The sequence below is a fragment of the Camelina sativa genome, chromosome 16, assembly GCF_000633955.1.
Source record: "Camelina sativa cultivar DH55 chromosome 16, Cs, whole genome shotgun sequence".
NCBI classification, from domain to species: domain Eukaryota; kingdom Viridiplantae; phylum Streptophyta; class Magnoliopsida; order Brassicales; family Brassicaceae; genus Camelina; species Camelina sativa.
The window spans coordinates 25,753,092-25,776,524 of NC_025700.1; the positions used below are offsets into that span (position 1 = coordinate 25,753,092).

A 23,433-nucleotide genomic window follows, 5' to 3' on the forward strand; every position below is an offset into this window, starting at 1 on the left:
AGAGTAATGCGTTAAAGCTGTAAGTGTGAGAAGGACGTAACGAGAAGTCTTCGTGGACCTAATAATAACGTTTTACGGTTTTATCCAAAGACCCAAAAAGTGAGATCTACGATTTCAATTTCAAACTCTAGAAAAAAAAAGAAATATTCAAAAACACAGAAACAGAGCTAATGTCATGTTTGGTTTAGTCCATAATTCAATTCGTATAATTTGAACACACTCCCAACTTTCCCACCTCAGCCTTTTAGACCCCATATACCCCCATCTCTAAACATATATGGCCGTAAGCAAAGTCGAGAAAGAAATAACGATGCATGGGTAAGTTTGAGTAATGTGATCCATGAATTTGCTTATTTTGTAAGAACAGCAAAAAATGGGCCGTGGAATATAATATATGTCCATTTAGATGAAAGTGAAAAGAATGACATTATTAAAAAGGGAACATGAAGGGCCTTATATACTGTATGTGAAATTTTCTTGAAAATAAATCTCATAATCAAGAAATCTCAAACGTAACACGTCTGATTGGATTCCTAAACGCAGGATTGCGAATCGTGTGGAAAAGAGAGGGGATCAGTTCAGTGCAAGGAAACACCCGAAAAGAAAAAGATATGAGAATCCGTGGAACTGCTCGCTCGATCATAATTTTGGGGTAATTAAGCGAAAGCATCCAAATTGGAGGATTAAGTCGACGAGATCATCATATCAAAAGAAAGGCGTTACTCTTTTTTTTTTTTTTTTGGACAAATTTTAATACGAGTATATTAGTATTATAATATAGTTTTGATACCTTTTTTGGCTTTTTCTAGATTAGTATAACTTAAAAAGGAAAAAAAATACTCGGAAGAGAAATAGACAGGAAAAAAACATGAAAGTAAAAAAGAACCAAAGGGGTTGGTGAAGGAAGAAGAAGACAAAGATGAGGCGTGCTTAACGCTCGTTTCTCTCTTTTTAGGTGTTCGTCAACGATTGATTCCTCTCTTTAATTTTGCATTAGCCTGTAGGTGGAGAGTTAACTCTCTCTCTCTCTCTTTTTTTTTTCTTTCAGTTTACACATACATATAAACAGTTGGACCCTAATTTTGCGAAATCTCTTTGAAAATTTTCACCTTTCAGGTCGAATTTGTTGGTGTTATTGAGAGATATGTCGAAAATAGGTTCGTTAGGGATGCTTTCGAGGAGAACGTTGGCTACGGACTTGCCCGTCATGGTTGAGGTCTTTTTCCTCGTACTTCTCTCCTTTTCCTATTTTTCATTTTATTCCCTTCTTTCATTTCTTTAGTTGAAATAAATTGGTTGGGGCTTTTTGCGTGCAGATTCGGAAATTAATGAAGGAATTGACGAACCCTATGTCTCTCGCTCAGGTTTGTCCTCCTCTCTCTCTCTCTCTCTCTCTCTCTCTCTCTAGAAACAACATCTACTTCAGAGTTGTTCACACTCACACACACAAAATAAAAATCAAGACTTGGGGTTTCGTGATTTGTTTAGTCTAATAAGTCTGCTGATTCTCTTGCTCATTGACAAGAAAAAAGACATTAAAAAAAAAAAAATCATGTTTCATGTGGGGTATTATTACAGGGAGTTGTGCATTGGCAGCCTCCTCAGAAAGCCTTAGACAAAGTCAAGGAGCTTGTCTGGGATCCTACTGTTAGCTCTTATGGACCCGATGAAGGTCTTCCTGAGTTAAGACTGGCTCTTCTGACCAAGGTGTGAGCGACGTTTGTCAAATTGTTTTACTTTGTGGTGGTTTCATTTTGCAAAAAAGAAAATGCTCATCCATCTTTCCTACTCTGAAGCTGCGTGAAGAAAACAAGCTAACCAAATCAGCTGTGATGGTTACTGCTGGTGCCAATCAGGTAAATCCTATCTTTTTGTTTGATTACCTATAACGTTTGCTACTTTGCTAGGCTTTGCTTCTAGTCTCAGCCTCTGCCTCTTTTTTTTTTGTATCTAGTGCAGGCGTTTGTCAATCTTGTTATTGCACTTTGTGATGCCGGTGATTCTGTTGTCATGTTTGAGCCATACTACTTCAATTCCTACATGGCCTTTCAGATGACTGGAGTCACCAACATTTTAGTTGGTCCTGGCAAGCCAGATACTCTCTATCCTGACGCAGGTACGTCCTTGCTTTTTTAATTCCTTTTTCAGTCAGCTTCTAGTTTTGTGACTCCTTGTGTGAGAGTCTCTTTTTTTTGGTTCCAGACTGGTTAGAGAAGACACTCTCTGAGTCTAAACCGACTCCCAAAGTTGTGACTGTTGTGAATCCTGGTAACCCAAGTGGCACCTATGTCCCTGAACCTCTTCTTAAGAGGATTTCACAAATTTGCAAAGATGCTGGGTGTTGGCTCATTGTAGATAACACATACGAGTGAGTTTTCTCATTTGATATTCCCCCCCTTGATTGAATGTAGATTTGATCTTGATTTGGAAACCGCAGGTATTTCTTGTATGATGGTTTAAAACATTGTTGCATTGAGGGAGACCACATTGTTAATGTCTTCTCCTTCTCTAAAACCTACGGCATGATGGGTTGGAGGCTTGGATACGTAAGTCCCTCCATCCAATTCTATTCAACTGTTAGATTTGGGATATTATCATCTTATGAAAACGTCGTTTGCAGATAGCTTACTCAGAGAGATTAGATGGGTTTGCAACAGAGCTTGTGAAAATACAAGACAACATCCCAATCTGTGCAGCCATAATCTCGCAGCGACTGGGTCTATACGCATTACAGGAAGGTCCTGGGTGGATAGCAGAGCGGGTAAAGGGTCTAGTGAAGAACCGGGAGATTGTGAAAGAGGCCCTTGAGCCGCTGGGGAAGGAGAACATTAAGGGAGGAGAAGGAGCGATTTACCTGTGGGCAAAACTACCGGAAGGACACAGAGATAGTTTCAAGGTGGTGCGGTGGCTGGCTCACCGCCATGGTGTGGTGGTGATCCCGGGGTGTGCAAGTGGTAGCCCAGGGTATCTCCGGGTTTCCTTTGGAGGGTTGCAGGAGGAAGAAATGAGAGCTGCAGCGGAGAGGCTGAGGAAAGGGTTAGAGGAGCTGCTTCACAGTGGAATGGTGGTGGAGTGAGAGTGAGATGTTGTTGTTGTTGTTAACTCAAAAGATGGAATGGTCACTTTGCGTTTAATTGAAGCTACAGAGTGTTTGTTTATTCAATAATAATAATAATCAATAGCTGATTCTTCTTTACAATACTAGTCAAATTGTATTGGGGAAACCAATGGTTCGATCCTTGTTCCCCTTTTGGTTGAATCTTTCTATCAACAAAAATGCAATGTTTACTCTGATTTTGAATAACCAAATCGAAAAGCAAATCTTGGAATAGCTTCATTTATTCGGTTATTATTATTCTAAGGCTTTCTTTCAAATTCAAAAGAACGAAGAACATTCGAATTTTGATGATAGACTTCACACTAACACTAACACTAACACGGACTTTAATCTCTTATGCCCTTATGTCCAACATATCATTCTACACTATCCACATTTTTTCTATATACCCTTGTACCTTTACAATAAACCTATATCTCTGTTTTGTCCTTTTTATTTTCTTTTTATATAATTTAAATAAACTATGTATTTATATATATTTGATAAAAAAAACTAAAAAACAAACCAATTAAATTAAAACCTAATCGCATCTCCTCCTCCCCATCCGTACAACCCACGCATCTCCAATTCCACCATTGAAGCTCCATTGAAGCTCGTATTCAGGTAATTTCTGGGTTTATTCTACTGTTTTTGTTCAATTTCAACGTGTTTGAAACTTGTTTATAGTGTAAGAACAAGTGTTGATGTTAGATTTGTACAACATTTGTGTTTCTATTTGGGGATATTGTTTAGATTTCTTTTAAATTCGTGTTCTTGTATGTTTATTGGGTTCATCTTGTTAATTTCATTTGCCCAAGTCTATTAGACTCAGATCACGTTTATAATTTATGGATCTAGGGGTTGAATCGAGCTAGATGACATTAGGTTTCCTCGTATCTGCATATTTAGGTACAACTGATACAACTAAGACAACTGATACAACGATTACAACTGATAATGAATAGAAAGCGAGAAATATTCTGATGCTAGGGAATTTTATTCTATTTTCAGGGGATTAATGAATAATAATCTTCGCACATTCATTTATTTTGATTATGGGGGTAATTATTTGAACAATGGAGATGAAATACAATGGATTTCAAAAGAAGATGTTCGTCATGCTCTTTTGATGAAGGCACCTATTGGGGAGGTTACTTTTTCTGCATTGGTTGATAAAATATGCAGAAAGATGATGGTAGATGCAGCGACGAAGATGAAATTTAGTTACATTCCAGTTTCAGTGAAGCCTAAGAAACCAATATATATCTTCGATGATGATGATCTTTCGTGTTATCTAGAATGGAATCAAACTGAATTCAATGTAATGCATGTGGAGTTGGAAAAAGATGACGAACAAAATCATGGTTGTGAGCAAAATCGAGTTGGTGAAACTGGTGAAGTTGGTGAAATTGGTAACGTTGGTGAAGTTGGTGCAAGTAATGCGGAGGAGTTGATTTCATGTGCAAGGACTCGTATTGGTGATGGTATCATGACTCTTTATGCAGGTGAAACGTTTGAACATAATGAGCTGGTTCGAAACGATGACAATGTCGCAAGTGAAGAACAAGAAGACGTCATTGTTAACGATGATATGCTGCAAGTTACAAAGGTACATTTGGAATGGGAAGATGGTGTGAATCTGACAATAGGTCAAGAATTTGGAAGTAAGAAAGCAGTACAAGATTTAGTTGAAAAATGTGCACATAAGAACTATTTTGAGTTTGTTATTGTGAAGTCGGATCCGAAGTTGTACGTGGTAAAATGCAGTGAATCAAAAAAGGGTTGCAAGTGGTCTTTACGAGTTGCGAAGCTTCAGAATTCAGATTGTTTCTCGGTTAGAACTTACAACAAAATTCATACGTGTTATCGTTCAACAACAAGTACAAGCAGAAACAAAAGGAAAGGCTCACAACGATTAGTAGCATCTGTTTTGCGTGAGGAATATCCATGTAAGCTTAAGACTCCAGTTCCTAAAGATCTCATCCCTTTGATTCAAACAAGAGTTGGTGTTAAAGTGTCATACTCCACTGCATGGAGAGGAAAAAAGCAAGCTGCTAGTGAGGTTCGTGGTAGTCTTGAGGAAAGTTACAAGATGTTGTATTCTTATATGCACATGTTAGAGGTAGTGAATCCAGAAACTGTCTCATGTGTGGAATTAGACGAAAAGAATAATTTTAAGTACTTATTCTTCGCGCTGGGAGCTTGCGTTGAAGGCTTCAAGGCTATGAGACAAGTGATCATTGTGGATGGAACCCACCTTAAGACTGCACAAGGTGGAGTGCTTATTGTTGCTACAGCTCAAGATCCTAATCATCATCATTATCCTATTGCTTTTGGTGTAGTCGATGGTGAAAATTACTTAAGTTGGAGTTGGTTTTTCAATAAGTTGAAATCAAGAGTACCAGACGCCCCTGAACTTGTGTTTGTTTCTGATAGAAATCAAAGCCTTATCAAGTCAGTAGCTGAGGTGTATCCATTGTCTCAACATGGTTATTGTATATATCATTTGGCTCAAAATGTGAAAACAGCATGTAGTAACGTCAACAAAGACACCGTTGGAAGAAAATTCATAGAATGTGCTAGGTCTTATACAGAAGGTACGTTCAAAACACTTTATCATGATTTTAGGATAAGGTATCCTGCTGCAGCGGTATATCTAGATTCACATGTTGAAGAAAAAAAATGGGCTAGATGTTATTTCCCAGGAGCAAGATACAATATAGACACCAACAATTGTGTTGAATCTATTAATGGTGTTTTCAAAGACGCAAGGCAATACTCGCTCTTACCAATGATCGATGCTATTGTTGGGAAATTGGCTGAATGGTTTAACGAACATAGGAAGACTTATGCATCAGTACCTCCATCGCAGATAATGGTGCCTCTTCTTGAGAAAATATTGCACCAGAGATGTGAAGAAGCGAAGTTGTTACCGGTGTATGAACTAAACAGCTTCTTATTGGAATATAATGTCATTGGAGCTAATGGTAGCGGTTATTTGGTAGACCTAAAAAACAAAAGTTGCTCTTGCAAGCAATTTGATATTGATAAATATCCATGTGTGCATGCAATAGCTGCTGTCAGCGAAGCATCTAAGAGTGTTGATAATGAGTGTGAACTACATGATTTATGCTCCAAATATTATCGGATGGAATAGTGGTCATTTGGCGTATTACCGGACAATATATCCAGTTCCCCATATGTCTCAGTGGATTGTACCGGAACACATACAACAACTGTTTGCCTTTCCTCCACCTTATGCCCTGAAAAAAGGAAGAACCAAAACAAAAAGGTTTAAATCGGTTGGAGAACATGGGAAAAGGAAGAAAAGATCTATGGGACGCATGTACGAGTACTTCCAGAGTGGTGGTAGTACTGTATAACTGTATGTTCTGTTTTTTGTTGTGAAACTCGTTTGTTCTGTTTTTGGTTATCAAACTCGTTTGTTCTGTTTTGGTACAATTGACTGTAACAGGAACAACTGTGGTACAACTATGTTATATCTAACTTTAAGCAATTTTTCCCCGTGGTACAACTACGAACAACTAAGGTACAACTATGTTTAAGTTTTGTTTTCTTAAATACTAAATTTAACTATATGATTTACAATTATGGTTGCTAATGAAATGAAAAAAACTAAACTTTTAACTTTATAACTTATGCAATTTAAAAAACTATTCCTAATACATTTGATGTTCCTACATATAGAGACAATATTTCTTATACTTTGATTGTTACTTTGTAAATTTTAACCAAGTAATTATGTCAAACATGAGAACAAGTTATTTGACACAAATTTTCAAATGAAATTGCATTAAATGTACTTTAATCACGTATTATCAAATGTACTACTGCAAACGATCCTTTTAAATTAAGGTACTACTGATAATTTGATAAAACAACAAAAGTACAACTATGTTCATGCATGTACAACTATAAGCTTGAGTACAATTACTTGATTTCATGACCATTATTTTATTAATTTATTGAACTTTTTGACCAATATTTTATTGACCAAGTAGAACTTTTTGCCTTTTTGCCTTTTTGCCTTTTGCTGACCAATGTACTTTAGTTACATATTATTTAATTTTTTACATTTGTTGACCATTTATCATTATTTATTTTATTCATTTGTATTTAAGTTCTTTATTTTTTAATTTTATCGTTATTCTTCTTCTCCTCAATTGTACCTAAACTGTACCAGTTGTCCCAAGAATTTTTTACTCATATAGTTGTTCTTATTCATTATTTTATACTCAATTGTACCTAACTTGTTCCAGTTGTCCCAATAGCTTAAGAAATACATTCATCAATCCGAAAATCCTGAGTCCATCAAACAACACCAACGAAAAACAAACAACACCAACAAAAAACAAAATGAAAACAACACCAACACTAACATCATTTTGCCTTCAATTGTTGACCTTTCTTCTTNATTTACCAAGTAATTATGTCAAACATGAGAACAAGTTATTTGACACAAATTTTCAAATGAAATTGCATTAAATGTACTTTAATCACGTATTATCAAATGTACTACTGCAAACGATCCTTTTAAATTAAGGTACTACTGATAATTTGATAAAACAACAAAAGTACAACTATGTTCATGCATGTACAACTATAAGCTTGAGTACAATTACTTGATTTCATGACCATTATTTTATTAATTTATTGAACTTTTTGACCAATATTTTATTGACCAAGTAGAACTTTTTGCCTTTTTGCCTTTTTGCCTTTTGTTGACCAATGTACTTTAGTTACGTATTACTTGATTTTTTACATTTGTTGACCATTCATCATTATTTATTTTATTCATTTGTATTTAAGTTCTTTATTTTTTAATTTTATCGTTATTCTTCTTCTCCTCAATTGTACCTAAACTGTACCAGTTGTCCCAAGAATTTTTTACTCATATAGTTGTTCTTATTCATTATTTTATACTCAGTTGTACCTAACCTGTTCCAGTTGTCCCAATAGCTTAAGAAATACATTCATCAATCCGAAAATCCTGAGTCCATCAAACAACACCAACGAAAAACAAACAACACCAACAAAAAACAAAATGAAAACAACACCAACACTAACATCATTTTGCCTTCAATTGTTGACCTTTCTTCTTTTGCCTTGTATACGGACTCTTAAGGTACTTTGAAGGTTCGCCTACTCTCTTCCTCTTCTGCGAACGTGTCTTAACCATCTCAACATCTCTTTCTTCGCCTCCTACTGCTGCTGCTTCATCTTCACCACTCATCTCAACATCTCTTGATTCGCCTCCTATTGCTGCTTCTTCTTCACCACCCATCTCAACATCTACTGCTGTTGCTGCTTCTTCGCCTCCTATTGTTGCTGCTTCTTCTTCTTCTTCTTCTTCTTCTTCTTCTTCTTCTTCTTCTTCTTCTTCTTCTTCTTCTTCTTCTTCTTCTTCTTCTTCACCATCGTTCTCATATCCAGACCCTCTAAAATTGTCACTAGCCATAAAATTCAGTCCATCCTTATTCATCGCATCATTCAAACAAAGCTCAACATCTTTCAACCTTCTGTCCAAGACACTAATTTTCTTGTTGATTTCAGTAAATCCTGCTTTCATCGCTCCCATTACTTTCTTTTCAAGCGCTTTAAGATTGTTCACAAACCTAGAAGTCTGTGGCGGGATGTTTTCCTCTTCTCCTGCTGCTTCTCCTTCTTCTTGTTGCTGCTCTTCTCTCCCATTTTCTCCTCGAGCAGACACATCTAAATTATACAGCTCTTTCCAGCATATCTTCTTCCTTTCTACACATAGGCGATGCTCCCAACTCTCAGTAATTGGATCACTCGATTGTATCTCCTCATTTTCTGTGATGCGAGCCATAAGAGGGACCTCAGACAATTCAGGTTCCAAAATGCTATGAATTTCCTGTTGAATAAACAAACAAAATGCTAAGATTTCTAAATCTAAAACAAACTTTAGATCACTATGAGAAACAATTTATAGTTAAGGAGAAACACTTACCGTTGTAGATCCAAGGGCGTCATTTACATCTTCAATTGGGAAGCCTTTCATGTGACTATACCTCCATTTTTGTTTGCACATTCTTGGACAACCTGGTTCTGCTCCTACCACATCCACTCGAAACTTACTCTTCAAATCAGGAATGCACTCACACGCCAATATCTACAAGTTACATTAAACCATAAGATACAACAATTATCTACACAAAATGCTTCACAACAATTAAATTTTACCTCCAAAGGAGTTAAGAAACCCGGAAAACACCAAGTTGACTTCACACGCCCCTTAAAACTATCCATCAAACGGGAGATATTTGTAATACTTTCGTCAAATGTGTATCTCCCCCACGGAAACGTTTCACATGCATATAGATCATCCACAATTTGAAGCATAAAATCATCGATGTAGCCATACTTTTTTCTAGGTGAGATGATAGTGCTTAAGAACAAGAGCACCGCCATCTTTAACCGGTCTCTACATGCTTCCATTGAATGTAGCTTTCTTCTCACATCTTTGATTCTTACCACAATTTTTTCGGCTTTTTATTTCCTTCTCCTTCTTCTTCTTCTTCTTCTCCAAAATTCCTTTTCACAAACTCATCACTCCCCAATTTCTTAAAGTTTGATGGATAGATACGACAATCTAATCCACAAATGAGGCCATGCTCCCTAAGCGAATATCGAACGGGAACGCCATTCACCACAAACCAACAGACTCTATCTTTCTCCATACAAACCATGCGAAGCAACAACAACCACATACACGTATACCTATGGTTCTCCTCCTTATGCATGTGCCAAATGTGCTTAAACTGCGAGTGTGAGCGAAACCAATCCTTCTCCGTTTCCGTAAGGATTTCCAAGTCTTTCATCGTTTTGTTCTCTTCAGACCTTGATGACAGCCTACACCACTTTGTATAATTTGTTTGCTTGAAGTAAAACTTCAGAGGTGGTATTGGTTGGGTCTCCTCTTCTGTATCCTGCAAAACAGAATTGTAATAAATAGTTGTACTAAAATGTCTAGTTGTACCAAACAAACTTATATGTACTAAAATGTCTAGTTGTACCAAACAAACTTATTTGTACCAAAACACAACTCATTCAATTTCTCAATTCCCGCTATATCTACAAACCTAAATCAAACCCGCTCCATGTACAAACAAAATCAAACTCTAGTATCTCAATTTCTCTAAATTTCACTCTAGTTACCTGTGGATGCGATGGAGGAGACCTCTGTTCCTCGGATTCTGTTTGGGATAGATCCTCATCATCTGGCGGCTGAGGAGGATCTAATGTTGGCGGAGGAGGAGAACCTTCAGTTTGTGGAGGAGGAGAACCTTCACTTGGCGGATGAGGAGAATTTTCAGTTCGCGGAGGAGGAGGATCTACTGCCAACGAAGGAGGAGGATCTACTGCCGACGGAGGAGGAGAAGCTTCAGTTTGCAGAGGAGGAGGAGTTATTGCTGGCGAGGGAGGAGCTATTGCTGGCGGAGGAGGAAAACTTGAAGTTCGCGGAGGAGGATCTTCAATTACGGGATTCTTCTTCTTCCTCTTCTTCGAATTTATATCATTTCGAGTCTTAGGACCCATTGATATCACTAGATTAACAAAAAAAACACAAAATCTAAGAGATTTCGTTCGTTTGAGTTTGAACCCTAATTTTACAAACCCTAATTTTACAAAACAAAAAGACTTACATTTACCGAAATTGAGGAAAACGACGAGAATTGATAAGATTTTGAGCAAATAGAGGAGATGCCCAAGAGATTTTGGAGGATATTGTTGAAGAACAGAGAATTTTGGTGAAGAAAGGGAGAGGGAGAGAGTCGGACAGTTAGAAATGGGGAAAGAGGATAACCAAAGGAAAGAAAAAAAGAGTTGAAAAATGTTTACCCGAATTTGTTTGGATAACCCGAATATTTGGGTGGGTAATCCGAATATTGCTGGTTGGGTTGGTAAATATTGGAAATCGTTAAGGTTTTTTAGTATTTGACCAATTTTTTGATTAAAAGAAAAGAAAAAAACAAATTATTTATTATAACAAAGGTAAATCAGAAAAGAATTTGAGAGAGAAGGGCACGAGAGAATAAACTCCCACTAACACTAACACTTAACACTAACACTAACACTAACACTAACACTAACACTAACACTAACACTAACACTAACACTAAACACTAACACTAAACTAGGCTTGGGCATAAACACTAACACTAAACTAGGCTTGGGCATAAAAACCGTACCCGAATACCCAATCCGGAACCCGACCAAAAAAACCGAGTTTGGGTTGGGTACGGGTTTGCCTATAAAACCCTATTGGGTTCTATTTTCTAATATCCGTGGGTTCGGATTAGGGTCGGGTAATACCCGGTGTCCATTTGGGTACCCATAAAACCCGAACATATAAGCATATTTATAATATTTATCATTAATATAATGCAATTACCCCAAAATTATGATTATAGCTTTGAATATTTCATTTATTGTTATACCTAAATATCAAAAATAATCAAATATCTAAAATATTTTGTCACATAAGTCAAAATTAAACAAAATTTATTTAAATTTAATTAATTTTATTTATATTTTTTCGGGTATCCGATAGTTCGGGTACTAATTAGGTTCTAAAATTTGTAACCCAAACCGACCCGAACCCGATAGTATCCAAACCAAACCGAATCCATATATCTAAAAATACCCAATAGATTCTATTTTTCTAAATCCGTTTACCCGAACCAGATTACCAGAATGCCCAACGCTACTAAACACTAACGCTAGGGCGTCGTCGTTATGACAAAGTTGATGATAATGTGGACTTTAATTTGAATTTATGAACCCACCAGAGAATAAAAGTTAAATGGATGATTTTAGGCTTTATTAGTTTGAAAGTGGGCCGTATATGGGCCCGGGTCTAGAATTTGAATCGAACCCGAATAAAGAGAGAGATTGGATCATAACGACTTAGACGTCGTGGCTTCCATTTTCTTCTTTTCTTCTACTTCACCGTTGCAACTTCGCCGACGGGTCGCATCTCCGATATCTGGCGACGGAGAGAGAGAGATAGAGAGAGAAAGAAGAGAAATTTGGGGGCTCCGAGATCCAAGCTCTTGCTTCGGAACCCTAGATTTAGTTTTAGAAACCCAGAGGGTATTTGTGAGTAGAAAGAGGTGAGAGGAAGAAAATGGTAGGTAGTAGTAATTCGTTGGCGGGACTACAAGATCACTTGAAATTAGCGAGAGAATACGCATTAGAAGGATCCTATGACACATCTGTCATCTTCTTCGATGGTGCCATTGCTCAGATCAACAAGTAAGTTGCGCCTTGAATCTCGAAATCTATACCTTTTCTTTTTGCAATTTCTTCAATCCCTAGCTAAGTTTTGATTTTTATTGAATTGAAATGGGCTTTACTACTACTTCGCATCATTTCTCCCTTAGAACAAAGTTAGCATTTTTTTGGTGTGACTATACTTAGAAACTGTATTGGTGTGCGTAGTGAAAGATAGAACACTCTTATAATACTACTGCATTAGGTGGTTTTTAAGCGATGGTATATCTGTTTTTAGGCATTTAAACACCCTTGATGATCCTTTGGCGCGGACGAAATGGATGAACGTTAAAAAAGCTATAATGGAAGAGACGGAAGTTGTTAAGCAGTTGGATGCAGAGAGGAGAGCTTTTAAAGATGCTCCTACTGGGCGTCGCGCTGCTTCTCCTCCCATCAATACCAAATCTTCCTTTGTTTTTCAGCCTTTGGATGAGTATCCAACTTCATCCGGTGGTCCAATGGATGACCCTGATGTGTGGAGGCCTCCTACCCGTGATGTTACTAGTAGAAGACCTGCCAGGTCTGGTCAAAGTGGTATGAGAAAATCACCTCAAGATGGGGCTTGGGCTCGTGGCCCTACAACTCGGACAGGTCCAGCTTCCCGCGGTGGAAGAGGTGGGGCTACTAGTAAGTCCACTGCAGGTGCCCGTTCTTCCACTGCCGGAAAGAAAGGAGCTGCCTCTAAATCTACCAAGGCAGATTCTACGGTAAGTTATATGTTTCTGCCTTTTGGGCACTGCCAATAGAGATGTTAGCTTGAAAATTTTTCAATGAGTCACGTATAGACTATGGCATTTACGTTTCCATTACTTTTCTTTGGTAATAAACATAATGTCCTGAAAGTTGTAAGTTGGTGGTATATAATAGTAGGTCTGATGTATCAAAGATCAAACATGTCTGTTGCGGTTTATGGATGTTTAATTATGTACTCCGTAGTTCGAAATTTTGGGGTGATAATTATGTTTTCCTGTAATGATATTGAGTCAGTAGTTTCCACCTATTGTCCCCAACTGATAAAACTTCTGGCCTCATTGATATCAGAATGGCGATGCTGAAGAGGGGAAGTCGAAAAGGGGACTGTATGAGGGTCCTGATGAGGACCTGGCTGCTATGCTTGAAAGGGATGTGTTGGACTCAACTCCTGGTGTCCGTTGGGATGATGTTGCAGGTTTGTCTGAAGCCAAGAGGCTGCTTGAGGAGGCAGTTGTCCTTCCTTTATGGATGCCCGAATACTTTCAGGTACTTTGTTTCTGTTTCTTATGCTGCTAACTTTGGATTTTGTATTTTACTATTATTAGACTATGGAGCAACCATACAGAATAAAACTGCCGCTTCATCAATTCCATACTCCTTATGTTTATCTTCTAGGTATGGAGGATAATTAATTTGATTGTTTTTGTTTCTCTTCAGGGTATTCGAAGACCGTGGAAAGGAGTTCTCATGTTTGGTCCTCCTGGGACAGGTAAAACTCTGTTGGCGAAAGCAGTTGCAACCGAGTGTGGTACCACTTTCTTCAACGTCTCTTCTGCTACATTAGCTTCAAAATGGCGTGGAGAGAGTGAGCGCATGGTCAGATGCTTGTTTGATCTCGCGAGGGCATATGCTCCAAGTACAATATTTATTGATGAGATCGATTCTCTCTGCAATTCTCGGGGGTAATTTTACTCACAACACTGAGACCTCACTACCGAATTGAATGTATGTGTAATTGATAGAGGGTATGATGCAGAGGTTCTGGAGAGCATGAATCGTCAAGAAGGGTGAAGTCAGAACTCCTAGTTCAAGTAGATGGAGTGAGCAATACAGCGACAAATGAAGACGGTAGTCGCAAAATAGTAATGGTATTGGCAGCTACCAACTTCCCATGGGACATAGATGAAGCTCTCAGGTTTCAATTATTTTTTTGGGAGTGAATGCCGTCTGTCTTTCTGACTTGTTCAAGTCTAATGAAACTACTGACTCTTGAGAGCTAATGTTGTTGCAGGAGGAGGCTGGAAAAACGTATATATATCCCACTTCCAGATTTTGAAAGTCGCAAGGCTCTTATCAATATAAATCTGAGAACAGTTGAGGTTAGTTGGGGAATAGTACATTGTAAAATGATCTAATCGGCTGGTACAAGGCAATCTAGCGCAATGAGTGTTGTCACATTTTCAGGTGGCGAGTGATGTAAACATTGAAGATGTGGCTCGGAGAACGGAAGGGTACAGTGGAGACGATCTGACTAATGTGTGTAGGGACGCGTCAATGAACGGGATGAGGCGTAAGATAGCAGGGAAGACGAGGGATGAGATAAAGAACATGTCAAAGGACGACATCTCGAATGATCCAGTGGCTATGTGTGATTTCGAAGAGGCCATCAGAAAAGTGCAACCGAGTGTGTCTTCCTCTGATATCGAGAAACACGAGAAGTGGCTCTCTGAGTTTGGATCGGCTTAATTAAAACCGATTAGTGTCAAGATATATGTGTGTGTGCCTTTTACTTGTGTTTGTTTATTATATTATTATCATTATTATTTGCCAGTCATTTATCACTGTATTCTTGTGTTTCTCTATATTTAAAACCTCTAAAGGAATGGATTTGTATGATATTGTTTTCTTAGGTTTTTTCCCTTTTTGGGTTCATAGTAAAGTACCAAGTAGAAGAAAAAAAAGAAACAAGCAAAGTATACCTTGGTCTTGTAAATAATTTCAGAATGAAATTTATTATCAAAAAACATAACTTTTTCTTTATAATTAAACATAAACGAAATTCATTAAATAAATCCATCAAAATCTGATTTGAATTCTAAAACTGATCTCTTTTTTTTTTTTTTTTCTTATTCTAGTCCAATAGTTTAGTTATGTCTTCATCAGTACAATCATTCACTGTTCTGTTATATAAATAAAAATGGATATATCTGAGTTTGTAACTGATGAGGATGTAAAGCGGACAAGGCAGCACCGTTTATCATCAGATAGACCAGTTTCGAGAGTGTTCCTGCATCGTTGGGGCGTGCCCTCTATTCTGTTTACGTGATTCGGTGATTATATTTTTATATATAGCATATCATTATCGCCTACAAAACAAAATAAAATAAGTACTATAATTCTATGATATGAATATGATCCTCATACTGTCATACATACATACATACATACATACATACATACATACATAATGTTTTTAAATTATCGATGAGGTGGATTATTATTATAATTGGTAGCATGCAGATTGCAGAAGATCATATCTCTTCCCCCAGTCACACCTTTACATCAGAAAAGGTCAGTTGTTGTTGTTTTTTTTTTTTAAAAAGATTCCGCAACCCTTAATTTGTAGTATTTCATTTCCCAATAATAAATCAATCACTAAAAGAAAGCTAGATCAGATGCATGGATGGGTTAATTTGGCAAATTTTGGCTTGTTATGTGCATTATTTTATCACCCGAAATCCCATCTACATTGCCCTCGATCTTCAAAATTTTGCCAGAAGTTTTCGTGTTTCCTCATACAGTTATCTGTTATCATTGGAAAATGTCATTGGACCTCTTTTGATATAATAATCTTAAAAGCTGCTAGCTAGCTCATCTATATTGACAAATGTGAATTATTGTTCCGACCAATAGAAAAAATATACTTATTTTCAGAATGTATGATATATACCACACCTTTTACCTACTTTATACAATATTCTTTTCCTAATAAGGAAGAAAAAGAATATACTTGCATGAATTGCCAGAAAAAAAAAGTCAGATTCAGTTAACAATTGTGTTAACTGATAACAATATATAATTATAGCTAAACTATAGGATTCCGACTGTAGAGAAATATGATTATCTACATTTTTTTGGTTTACCACTAAATTACCAGTTACATTCAATAAACAAAACAAAGATTATTTTCATTATGATTATCTACATTTTTTTGGTTTTCAGTTTAACATGTTAAGCTATCAATTTATATATCAATATATATATATATGACATATATTAAATTAGTTAAGTTTACTAACATTGTGAGAATGTGAGTTTGGTTAATAATTAGTGATGTGCGTTGAAAAGATTATGAGTGTTGAGATCCGACATATCTTCAGTGGTTCAGAAATAATGTATAATTAAAAAAAAAATCCAAAATAAGTCCAAACTCCAAAGAATATGAAAGATGTGGGAATTATTTCAACGTGGACAATTATCAACCATGTCAAAAACGCATTTCAACTCCTCAATGTGTTGTTGTTATTATATATGTTCCATATCGAATTGAACCAACACAAACAAAAAATACGCAAAAAGATTATACGATAATTCCATTCTCTAGTACTCTAGTATATCATATATATATATATATATATATATATATATATATATATTCCGATGTATTAATGATGTGAATATAATGTGGAAATAGATGTGGAAAGCATGATCATGTGAAGAACACGTGACGTGCAGATGAATTGCAAGTGATGATATACGCATATCCATGTCATGTGTTTATCATGTACTTATGTGTAATATCGACGTGTTTTCCATACATGCATGCCTGTGTATTATATTCATACTTTGTGGAATGTTTTTGGTGCTCGAACGTTTTAATTTGGTTACGGTTAGTCTTAATTCTTTTTTGATACAGAACATTTTCTCATGATCTTAGATTCTTAGAATCTTTTATTGAATAAAATTTCTTGTTTAATGATCAGATTTACAGAATGCCACCATGATTTATGCTTACATTTCAGTTTTCACTTGTGGATCAATAAATATAGAAAAAGAAGATTTGTGAAGTACAAACAAAAACAAATAAGTGAATAACTAATACATTATTGCTAATTATCAAAACAAAACTTATTTTAGTGGTATTTTGAGGAATTCCTCTAATTATATACTAATTTTGAAGTAATTATATTTACTTCCAATATGTGATATTCTAACACATTTAAAATGATGACTTTTATAATTGATTTATCTTGGACCGATCGAGTTCCATTTTTGGTAGATCGATTCTCTACCATGATAATCTCATGTGAAACAAATTAATACAAAATTACGTCGAATAAATCAAAAGATTTCGCATGGCTGTTCTGTTCTTGCATTGTAGTACAATATAATTACTAGTACTTAAGGAACTATAATTGTAATAACTAGCGTATCAAAAGAAGAATTAAATACATAAATGTTCCAAAGTGGAAACAATCTAATGGCCTCGCCAAATTTGAACCATTTGTCGTTTTAAGTTGACTATTTCCAAGAAATAAAGACACAACAATAATAGCCAGATAACATTTTTCTTCACACACACAAAACACTCTTAGAGAAATTAATGTTCAAGTTAGACGATGCAACCAAAAAAAATAAAGTTTAATTTGGCAACCAATAAGAATCGACCACAAAAGGAGCTTTTGTCTCCGAGTCTCAAAATTACTCACTCCACTCTCCACATATACACACTTCCCTTCAGTATACAGTATCGAGTCTATCGCTACATCTATAAATACCCTCCGATTCCAACTCCTCTTCTCCACCAAACATATCATATCATACCAAAACGGCAAAACATAAAGGTATAAAAACATATATAAAGCCTTTAGCATGAGTTCAACGTTGAGTGATGTGTTTAGATCACATCCCATTCACATCCCACTCCCAAGCTTACCCGACCTCAAATCTCTCCCTGATTCTTACACGTGGACCACCAAAGATGATCTCCTCTTCTCCGCCTCCGCCTCCTCCGACTCCCACGAATCCCTGCCGCTCATTGACCTCTCCGATCCCCACGTGACCACTCTTGTGGGCAATGCTTGTACCACGTGGGGCGCGTTTCAGATCACCAACCACGGAGTGCCCTCGCGACTTCTCGACGACATTGAGTTGCTAACCGGAAGTATTTTCCGGCTTCCCTTCCAACGGAAGATCAAGGCGGCTCGGTCGGAGAATGGCGTCTCCGGCTACGGCGTTGCTCGTATAGCTTCTTTCTTTAATAAGAAAATGTGGTCCGAAGGTTTCACCGTTGTTGGCTCTCCTCTCCACGATTTTCGAAAACTCTGGCCCAGCCATCACCTCGAATACTGGTAGCTTAATTTCTCTATGATTCATGTTCTTATACGTCAGGACCCGTATAACGTAACACATCTTACGTATATATATGTCAAACCAAAAAGAACACCTGTGGACGTTAGTACATACAGTTGACTATATATATTCAATTGATATGGATTCGTCAATAATCTGAAAAAGGAAAAGTAGAAACCACCTTCTTCTTTTTTTTTGCCATGTCGCAGTTAGTAAAAAGCACAATAAAAAGCTGATAGTCCCACCATAATATTAGTACAGTATATATATTAAAAGAGGTTTTTCTATCGTAATAGTGTTCAATAAAAATATACCTTAACGAGTGAATGTGAAAATATAAGACATTTTCTTTGCTTAGAGTTAGAGATTACATTGATAAAATTAAATTGTTCACTGAAATTCTTGGTTTATATAAAAGCAAATTTCAGAACTTCTCTTTGTGGTCTATAAGGGAACGTGTTATATATGACAAGTTCAATACATTACAATTTACAAGGATACTAATAAGTTCGCATGGATTCAACAGTGAAATAATTGAAGAGTATGAAGAACATATGCAAAAGTTGGCAGCCAAGTTGATGTGGTTGGCCTTAGATTCACTCGGAGTGAAAGTGAATGACATAAATTGGGCCGGGCCTAATTCAGACTTTCAAGGAGCCCAAGCAGCTATCCAACTAAACCATTATCCAATATGCCCAGAACCAGACCGATCGATGGGCCTCGCAGCCCATACTGACTTAACCCTCTTGACCATTTTGTACCAGAACAACACCGCCGGTCTCCAAGTTTTCCGGGAAGACATGGGCTGGTTCACCGTGCCAACTGTCCCTGGCTCACTAGTGGTCAATGTCGGTGACTTACTCCACATTCTTACCAACGGAATCTTCCCGAGCGTGCTTCACCGTGCCAGGGTTAACCACATCCGATCTCGCTTCTCCATGGCTTACCTTTGGGGTCCACCCTCCGATCTAATGATCTCTCCACTTTCAAGGCTCGTTGATCCTCTCCAATCTCCTCTCTACCCGTCTCTCACTTGGAAACAGTACCTTGCTACCAAAGCTACTCATTTTAATCAGTCTCTTTCCATTATTAGAAACAACATGTCTTCAGGCCAAATTTCTTGATTTTATTTTTACCTATCTATTTTTTTTTTTTTTTTATCAAAAGCTTTTTGTTAGAACTATAGTTATATAAAAAAAGTGTCATTCATACCATGCATTGCATGTACACACACTTGTTCTAATTGTAATATTAGTACTTGGGTCCAAATAATGGAAAGAGACTTATGTAGCTGCGGCCGAATAATTGTAATTGTAAGTTTTCCATCTCGTCCTTGTACTCTTCGATTATGTAGTTGAAACTTTTATTTTGCATTTCAATATCGGTGACGTGCAGCCGAATAATCGAAGAGTACAAGGACGAGATGGAAAAATTAGCCAATAGACTTATGTCTAGCATATTGGGCTCACTTGGTGTGACCGTGGACGACATAGAATGGGGTCAGAAACCAGGGAACTCTGGATCAAAAGTGGGGCGAGGCGCCATACGGCTAAACCATTACCCGGTGTGTCCTGAACCAGAACGAGCCATGGGTCTAGCCGCTCATACAGACACCACAATCCTAACCATTCTGCACCAGAGCAACACGGGAGGGCTACAAGTGTTCAGGGAAGAGTCCGGCTGGATTAACGTTGAGCCGAGTCCTGGTATTCTGGTGGTGAACATTGGCGATCTCTTTCACATCTTATCGAATGGGAAAATACCAAGCGTGGTTTACCGAGCCAACTTTAACCATACTCGCTCAAGGATTTCAATAGCGTATTTATGGTGTGGTCCAGCTGGTAATGATGTTGAAATCAAACCTATACCTAAGATCATCGGTCCTGTTGGACAATCTCTATACCGATCAGTTACTTGGAAGGAATATCTTCAAATAAAATACAAGGTTTTCTGGCATTGGGATTTTAAGCAAAGTCTCTCAGGCCGTTGTCAATGGGGAGTGGACACTACCCCGTGGAAGGAATCCCCAAGTTCAACTTCTGCGAACCTGTTTACAAGATCATCCCCTCCCATCAAACGCTTCAGGCACTGACCTCTTTCATTGGAGACTTACCCCAGAGCAGGAACAAGGTACCTTCTCCTCCCAAAAAGTATGCAACCACCTCCATCCTCCAGGACCTCCGGTCTCATGGCATTCCCAGGTTTGGTTTAAGGAAAAAATACCGAAATTGGCTTTTATGACATGGTTGACAGCACTAAACAGGCTAACAACAAGGGACCGATTGCGAAGCTGGAACTTGCAGGTGCCACCAGATTGCCTTCTTTGCCTTGCGGGGGAGGAGACCAGGGATCACCTCTTCTTCCAGTGCTCCTTCTCGAAGGTGCTATGGCTTGACTTCTTTGCTCCTATCCACACTGCGCAGCAACCTCAGACTTTTACGGCCTACCTGGACTGGATAAAATCCCCAACCCCAAACAGGAAGCTAAATGTCATTTGTAAATTGATCTTTCAAGCCCTCCTCTACTCAATTTGGTCAGAGCGCAATGTCAGGCTTCACACTACAACTTTCTCTTCTGTGGAAAGTATCAAAAAGGATATCCAATTATTACTAAGGAGACGACTCATTGGGCTTGACAACTTGGGCAATGGTTCAGTTATTCCAACTCCACTAAATGACACCTACCTACACCATTGGTTTCAGAATTTCCAAGTCCATTGATATGGCATGCTTTCTTGAGAGCTGTAAAAAGGAAGTCTTTTTGATTTTCCATCCTTGTGCTATGAAACTCAACATGTAAGGCTCTCCTGGACTTTATTTAAATAAAACGGTATTTACAAAAAAAAAAATACAAGGTTTCGACAAGGCGTTCGACGTAATTAGGACTTGTTATTCCCACCAATTAAATCAAAGTTGTGGTTGTTAATTAATTATGCGAAAACAGAGTTGCATCATTGTATGATTTGTATCTATAAAATTAAAAAATACACATACGAATGTTGAAAACAGAGTTTTTATAAATAATATATTAAAAAATTTAATACGCACATGATTACGAATACTTAAAGCAGCAATACGAATACTTAAAGTACTACGAATGTCGAAAACAGAGTTTTTTTTATAAATAATAGTATATTAAAAAATTTTATACACACATGATTACGAATACTTAAAGCAGCAATACGTTGGTTCAGGGGTTGACGCCGCAGTAGACTTGAAGGAGATCTTCGCTTGATTTCTTGAGGGAATTGAGGTACGACTCGTAGAAACGGAGGAGGCCGTCGTGCTCGAAAGGGTTGTACCGGAGGGGATGTTCTTCGTCGACGAGCTCCTCCGGCGTACGAATCGTGCCTTTGTGGAAGGAGAAAACCCCTAAAGAGTAACGAATCTCATCTGCGCTCATCACTACCTTGTGGTAACATGGCTTTATCCTATCGTTACTCCACGCCTTTGATCATAAACACAAACAACAAATATTTCAAATTTTATTTATTTAGGGTTTGGGTTGATCCCGTGTATGAGAACTCACCGTCAGACCCATGCCGGAGAGAACGACGAATCTTGTCGGCGAGGGTTTAAACCGGACCCATTGATCGGTCATGGTTTTTAAATGGAGACCTCCGACGTGGTTCTGGTGGAGGATACTCATGAAACTCTTATCAGTATGTGATACAAAACCCGTGTTTGCTTCACCGTTTCGCTGTCTCCGGTAACTCAGCATCCTCAACAGGTATCGAGTTGACTCCGAATGACTCGCCGAGTGCTTCTTCTCGTCCATTCCATAGCTCTCGTACAACATCCTCATCACCCTCTGCTCTAGCTCCGCTACTGCTGTTGCGTACTTATGTGTTGTTTCACTGGAAAATCAAAAGAGATGTGTTAACCACTTAACAACCACCCCAAGACAATGCAAGTCTTTGTTTCTTTTACCTGAAGGGATCGTTTCCTTGTGGCCAGAGTAGTTTAGAGAAGTCTTTGCAAGCTTGGTGCTCAGTTGCATAATCTATCCCCAAGCTCTCGTGGATCCGGTAATCCTCAACTACCATAGTCATGTACCCGTGTGAGACCTTGTGGTTCTCGTTCTTGATCTTGATTTCGTACGGCAGATCATACATCTCCTTCATCCCGGTGAGCAAGTCCTCCCTTGTATCTGATGTGACCCCATTGAACTCTGCCACAAACCAACCTTGCTCCTCCATGGCTCTTCTGACTTTGTCCCTGGTCGTGATCCAGTGACTCGTGCCTGGCACTAGCTTATCGCGGGAGAAGTCGAGGATAGGTAAGCATTGCTCCTCCTCATGTGATCCCATTGGTGCCCAAAGCGAAAAGGTGATTAATTTAGTGACTAGTCTAGCCTTGTATATATAGATTCATGTAATCAGTAGGCGTCAACTTCAACTGTACATTCACAGCAGTGTTCAATACGATCCTTTTATATAAAGGACAATACTTGGAGAAGATCCGGTTTTGGCTCTTTTGTGCGTCATCCTTCAAATCAAGTATTTTAATTGTGTATCAGATTATTTGTGTTATACAATCATTAAGTACATACAGTAGTTGATTAATGGTATCACAATCACATTAAGCAGCCCAATACATATCAACGCAAAATTGATACAGTATTCTTTTTTACTTGAATGATGGTTTCCCATATATTAACAATACTCCAGGAAACAGAGCACCAACCCCGATGAGTGCAGATGGAATCGAAGACAGAAGATGCAATCGAGACCACCACATACCGATTCCAAGTAAGTAAGCACTTGATCAAGCAATTCACAGTTAGACCGAACGAGGAGCAGCTTCAGAATCGACCTGCGATCCATCATTTGACCGGGAAAACAGAGTAACCGAAGAAGAGTCTCACGTTCTAAGCTTCAGTAACAAGTACAGAACAACTCCACACCCAAACCCTAAGGCGGCACTCGAGCCGGTCATAGACACAGCGGCGCATACCAACATGATGAAGGATTC

At 37.9% G+C, this 23,433-nt stretch overlaps 6 protein-coding genes across 7 annotated transcripts; 4 read left to right on the forward strand and 2 right to left on the reverse strand.

Annotated features, from left to right (window-relative positions):
• Positions 881-3,228, forward strand: LOC104752487 (aspartate aminotransferase). 2 transcript variants are annotated; one of them, XM_010474644.2, is made up of 9 exons: positions 881-1,004; positions 1,117-1,216; positions 1,317-1,364; positions 1,579-1,707; positions 1,797-1,856; positions 1,960-2,116; positions 2,203-2,368; positions 2,438-2,546; positions 2,621-3,228. In XM_010474644.2, exons 2-9 carry the CDS (start codon positions 1,145-1,147, stop codon positions 3,074-3,076), a joined length of 1,197 nt encoding a protein of 398 aa, XP_010472946.1. In that variant the 5' UTR covers positions 881-1,004; positions 1,117-1,144; the 3' UTR covers positions 3,077-3,228. The 2 variants fall into 2 exon arrangements, with proteins under 2 accessions (XP_010472946.1, XP_010472945.1); XM_010474643.2 differs by having other exon boundaries at positions 888-1,000.
• On the reverse strand, positions 8,187-9,550 carry LOC109129555 (uncharacterized protein At3g43530-like). The gene is made up of 4 exons (XM_019237851.1): positions 9,323-9,550; positions 9,090-9,251; positions 8,534-8,993; positions 8,187-8,389 (listed from the first exon to the last, which is right to left on the reverse strand). The coding sequence occupies exons 1-4, from the start codon at positions 9,548-9,550 to the stop codon at positions 8,187-8,189; spliced, it is 1,053 nt and encodes a 350-aa protein (XP_019093396.1).
• On the forward strand, positions 12,061-15,021 carry LOC104752488 (katanin p60 ATPase-containing subunit A1). The gene is made up of 7 exons (XM_010474645.2): positions 12,061-12,397; positions 12,654-13,122; positions 13,457-13,654; positions 13,826-14,070; positions 14,145-14,303; positions 14,400-14,487; positions 14,573-15,021. The coding sequence occupies exons 1-7, from the start codon at positions 12,270-12,272 to the stop codon at positions 14,852-14,854; spliced, it is 1,569 nt and encodes a 522-aa protein (XP_010472947.1). The 5' UTR covers positions 12,061-12,269; the 3' UTR covers positions 14,855-15,021.
• LOC104752489 (gibberellin 3-beta-dioxygenase 2) lies at positions 17,823-19,785 on the forward strand. Its single transcript, XM_010474646.1, has 2 exons — positions 17,823-18,459; positions 18,987-19,785. Exons 1-2 carry the CDS (start codon positions 17,981-17,983, stop codon positions 19,582-19,584), a joined length of 1,077 nt encoding a protein of 358 aa, XP_010472948.1. The 5' UTR covers positions 17,823-17,980; the 3' UTR covers positions 19,585-19,785.
• On the forward strand, positions 19,732-21,282 carry LOC104754057 (gibberellin 3-beta-dioxygenase 4-like). Its single transcript, XM_019237852.1, has 2 exons — positions 19,732-19,773; positions 19,815-21,282. The coding sequence occupies exons 1-2, from the start codon at positions 19,732-19,734 to the stop codon at positions 20,550-20,552; spliced, it is 780 nt and encodes a 259-aa protein (XP_019093397.1). The 3' UTR covers positions 20,553-21,282.
• LOC104752490 (probable 2-oxoglutarate-dependent dioxygenase AOP1) lies at positions 21,558-22,784 on the reverse strand. The gene is made up of 3 exons (XM_010474647.2): positions 22,390-22,784; positions 21,989-22,316; positions 21,558-21,907 (listed from the first exon to the last, which is right to left on the reverse strand). Exons 1-3 carry the CDS (start codon positions 22,767-22,769, stop codon positions 21,650-21,652), a joined length of 966 nt encoding a protein of 321 aa, XP_010472949.1. The 5' UTR covers positions 22,770-22,784; the 3' UTR covers positions 21,558-21,649.

What these genes read in the sequence shown, in the direction of transcription:
- LOC104754057 (XM_019237852.1), top strand. Translation starts at nt 19,732, where the DNA reads ATGGAAAGAGACTTATGTAGCTGCGGCCGAATAATTGTAATT. An exon ending in GCGGCCGAATAATTGTAATT is followed by an intron (nt 19,774 to 19,814) that starts GTAAGTTTTCCA and finishes TCGATTATGTAG; the next exon opens with TTGAAACTTTTATTTTGCAT.
- LOC109129555 (XM_019237851.1), bottom strand. Translation starts at nt 9,550, where the DNA reads ATGGCGGTGCTCTTGTTCTTAAGCACTATCATCTCACCTAGAAAAAAG. An exon ending in ACGCCCTTGGATCTACAACG is followed by an intron (nt 8,994 to 9,089) that starts GTAAGTGTTTCT and finishes TTTATTCAACAG; the next exon opens with GAAATTCATAGCATTTTGGA. An exon ending in GTCTGGATATGAGAACGATG is followed by an intron (nt 8,390 to 8,533) that starts GTGAAGAAGAAG and finishes TGGGTGGTGAAG; the next exon opens with AAGAAGCAGCAATAGGAGGC.
- LOC104752487 (XM_010474644.2), top strand. Translation starts at nt 1,145, where the DNA reads ATGTCGAAAATAGGTTCGTTAGGGATGCTTTCGAGGAGAACGTTGGCT. An exon ending in TTACTGCTGGTGCCAATCAG is followed by an intron (nt 1,857 to 1,959) that starts GTAAATCCTATC and finishes TATCTAGTGCAG; the next exon opens with GCGTTTGTCAATCTTGTTAT. An exon ending in ATTGTAGATAACACATACGA is followed by an intron (nt 2,369 to 2,437) that starts GTGAGTTTTCTC and finishes TGGAAACCGCAG; the next exon opens with GTATTTCTTGTATGATGGTT.
- LOC104752490 (XM_010474647.2), bottom strand. Translation starts at nt 22,769, where the DNA reads ATGGGATCACATGAGGAGGAGCAATGCTTACCTATCCTCGACTTCTCC. An exon ending in CAAGGAAACGATCCCTTCAG is followed by an intron (nt 22,317 to 22,389) that starts GTAAAAGAAACA and finishes TTGATTTTCCAG; the next exon opens with TGAAACAACACATAAGTACG. An exon ending in TCTCCGGCATGGGTCTGACG is followed by an intron (nt 21,908 to 21,988) that starts GTGAGTTCTCAT and finishes TTATGATCAAAG; the next exon opens with GCGTGGAGTAACGATAGGAT.
- LOC104752488 (XM_010474645.2), top strand. Translation starts at nt 12,270, where the DNA reads ATGGTAGGTAGTAGTAATTCGTTGGCGGGACTACAAGATCACTTGAAA. An exon ending in CTACCAAGGCAGATTCTACG is followed by an intron (nt 13,123 to 13,456) that starts GTAAGTTATATG and finishes CATTGATATCAG; the next exon opens with AATGGCGATGCTGAAGAGGG. An exon ending in GGATGCCCGAATACTTTCAG is followed by an intron (nt 13,655 to 13,825) that starts GTACTTTGTTTC and finishes GTTTCTCTTCAG; the next exon opens with GGTATTCGAAGACCGTGGAA.
- LOC104752489 (XM_010474646.1), top strand. Translation starts at nt 17,981, where the DNA reads ATGAGTTCAACGTTGAGTGATGTGTTTAGATCACATCCCATTCACATC. An exon ending in AGCCATCACCTCGAATACTG is followed by an intron (nt 18,460 to 18,986) that starts GTAGCTTAATTT and finishes TGGATTCAACAG; the next exon opens with TGAAATAATTGAAGAGTATG.